The sequence below is a fragment of the Monoraphidium neglectum genome (genome assembly GCF_000611645.1).
Source record: "Monoraphidium neglectum strain SAG 48.87 unplaced genomic scaffold scaffold01608, whole genome shotgun sequence".
Lineage (NCBI taxonomy): Eukaryota > Viridiplantae > Chlorophyta > Chlorophyceae > Sphaeropleales > Selenastraceae > Monoraphidium > Monoraphidium neglectum.
Window position 1 is genome coordinate 9,521 of NW_014012020.1, and position 2,394 is coordinate 11,914.

At 70.1% G+C, this 2,394-nt stretch overlaps 1 protein-coding gene across 1 annotated transcript; it reads right to left on the reverse strand.

Annotated features, from left to right (window-relative positions):
- Positions 1-170: 170 nt before the first annotated feature.
- MNEG_8454 (hypothetical protein) lies at positions 171-482 on the reverse strand (the record flags this gene model as incomplete). Its single annotated transcript, XM_014043076.1, has 1 exon — positions 171-482. One exon carries the CDS (start codon positions 480-482, stop codon positions 171-173), a length of 312 nt encoding a protein of 103 aa, XP_013898530.1.
- Positions 483-2,394: the final 1,912 nt, after the last annotated feature.

Consider the following 2,394-nt stretch of genomic DNA (forward strand, 5'->3'; position numbering starts at 1 on the left):
GTGCAGTCGTGACCACTGACACACCCCAACCGCCCGCCTGCACCGCCACGCCCAACTTGCAACTCACAGACCGGCTTCATGGGGCACTACTCGCCTTCGGTTGCGTCCCGCGCCCCTACGGCGCCTGCTGCACATCCGCGGCGGGCCTCCCCGTTTGCCAGCCGCGCGTATCACACGACCGAGCCCTGCACCGCGCCGCCGGGGTCGCCTTTCTGCTCCTCCGGTGGCAGCAGCTTCAGCGGCGGCGGTGCCACGATGGCCCCCCCTGGGCAGGCGGCGGCCACGCTCCCTCCCGGCCCCGCGGCTGCTGCACGCGCGATGAGCAGCTGCGCGTCCAGCGCGGGCTGGTCCAGCAGCGGCGAACTGGCAGCCAGCATGTGGGTGCCGGCGGCCGGCCCAAAAGGCCGCGGCCACAGCTGCGCCGCCATCGTCCCGCAGGGCTCGGTCGCCTCGGTCCCCAGCGCGACCAGCGGCGCCGCCATTGACACCGCCGTCGAGGCCGCCGCGGCTGCTGTAACCTACGAAGGCATCAAGCGAGCGTCGGCCGCAGCGGGGGCGGCAGTGGAGGGGAACGCAGGCGTGGCCGGTGGCGTGCCGACACCGCCGGTTCCGCCGGTCTTGCCAGTGCTCATGGTGCAAGGGCAAATCGTGGGTCAACGCGGTTGTCTTGCCGCGCTCTTTCTCCTCGGCCTTGCTGCTTGCTGACGGGCTCCGCCGCCCTCCGCTGCGGGCTGCGGCCTGCCGTATTCTTTGTCCACTTGAACGCCACCAGCTGACACATGCTGATGTCACCTCGGCTGGCAGACCTCGCCGCATGACTCCACAGCCTGCTCACCCGCCATCGCAGGCGCAGGTCCTTGGGACGTCAGACGGCGCGGCGCTGGCGCCCTGCCATCAGGACGCGCGCTGGAACGAAGGCTCACGAGCTAGCGGCGGCAATGAACACGCAGCCCGCGGCGGTGCCGCTGCAGGCGGTGGCAACCCAACGAGCGGACCGGGCGGCGTCGGCGGCTGCAGCAGTGACGGCAGCTCAGCTGCCAGGCCCGGCGCCTCACTCGACGGCACCCTCTCAGCCCCCGTGTACCGCGCCGGCAGCCGCAAGTGGCCCGGCTTGGCTGGTCGCCTGCCGACGCCGCCGGCTCCGCCGGTCTTGCCCGTGCTCATGGTGCCAGGGCAAACGGTGGGTCAACGCGGTTGCTTTGCCGCGCTCTCTTCATCGGCCTCGCTGCTTGCTGACGCGCTCTGCCGCCCTCTGCTGCTCGCGGGCTGCAGCCTGCCGTCTCATTTGTCGGTGTGGACCGCCACCAGCTGACACATGCTGGCGTCAATTCAACCACCGGACCCGGATTTCGCCACAACACTCCGTCCCCTGCTCATCCGGCGCCGCAGGCTCAGGTTTTCGGGACGTCACACGCCGTGGCGCCGGCGCCCTGCCATCAGGACGCGCGCTGGAATGAGGGCTCACGAGCTAGCGGCGGCGATTACCATCACGCGGCCCGCGGCGGCGCCGCTGCAGGCGGTGGCAACCCAACGGGCGGACCCGGCGGCGTCGGCGGCCGCGGCTGCAGCGCAAGCATGGACGACGTGTATTTTGATGCGCGGAGCTCTGGTCAAGGGGATGGGGCAGGAGTTGTAGACATCGGCGGCGCCGGCGCCGGCGCCGGCGGCTGCAGCAGTGACGGCGGCTCCGCTGCCAGGCCAGGCAGGCAGTTGTGCGACGGCGCATCACTCGACGGCACCCTCTCAGCCCCCATATACCGCGCCGGCGGCCGCAAGGCCGCCGCCGCCGCTAAGGCCGTGGCAGCCGCAGCGGCGGCGGCCGCAGCCGCAGCGCCGCGGCCGCCGCCCGAGGGGGCGCGGGAAGGGCTGGTTTTGGTGTGCGGCGCGGCGATGATCCCTCATGTAGACAAGGTGCGCGATCCCCTGGAGTCACTAATCACTGACCTGAATCACACGACAGACTCAGCCTTCGTTTGCCGCCGAACGTGAAACACGCGTTTAAGGTCTTGCGGCCTCTGCACAGTTGCGCCGCCTTTGACCGTGCTTGAACACAGCCCCCGGATGCCCGCATCTGCCACTTCAAAATCGTCTGGGATCCACCGACAGGCGCACACGGGCGGCGAGGACGCGTTCTTCGTGTCTTCGGCCGGCCACGGCGCGTTCGCCATCAGCGACGGCGTGAGCGCGTGGGCCCTGGAGGGGGTAGACCCAGGAGAATACTCTCGCGCCCTGGTGCAGGTGCGGGGGCTGGTGGCGGCGCCGTTCTGAATCTTTGGCTGCCGCATGCCCGTGCTGTTTTTTACTGCTGGACTTTCAAGGGTGGTGGCGGGGGCAGATGGCTGCAGCTGTGGGTCTGAGGTCTTGGGCGGGTGATTGTCACCAGTGGCATTCAAG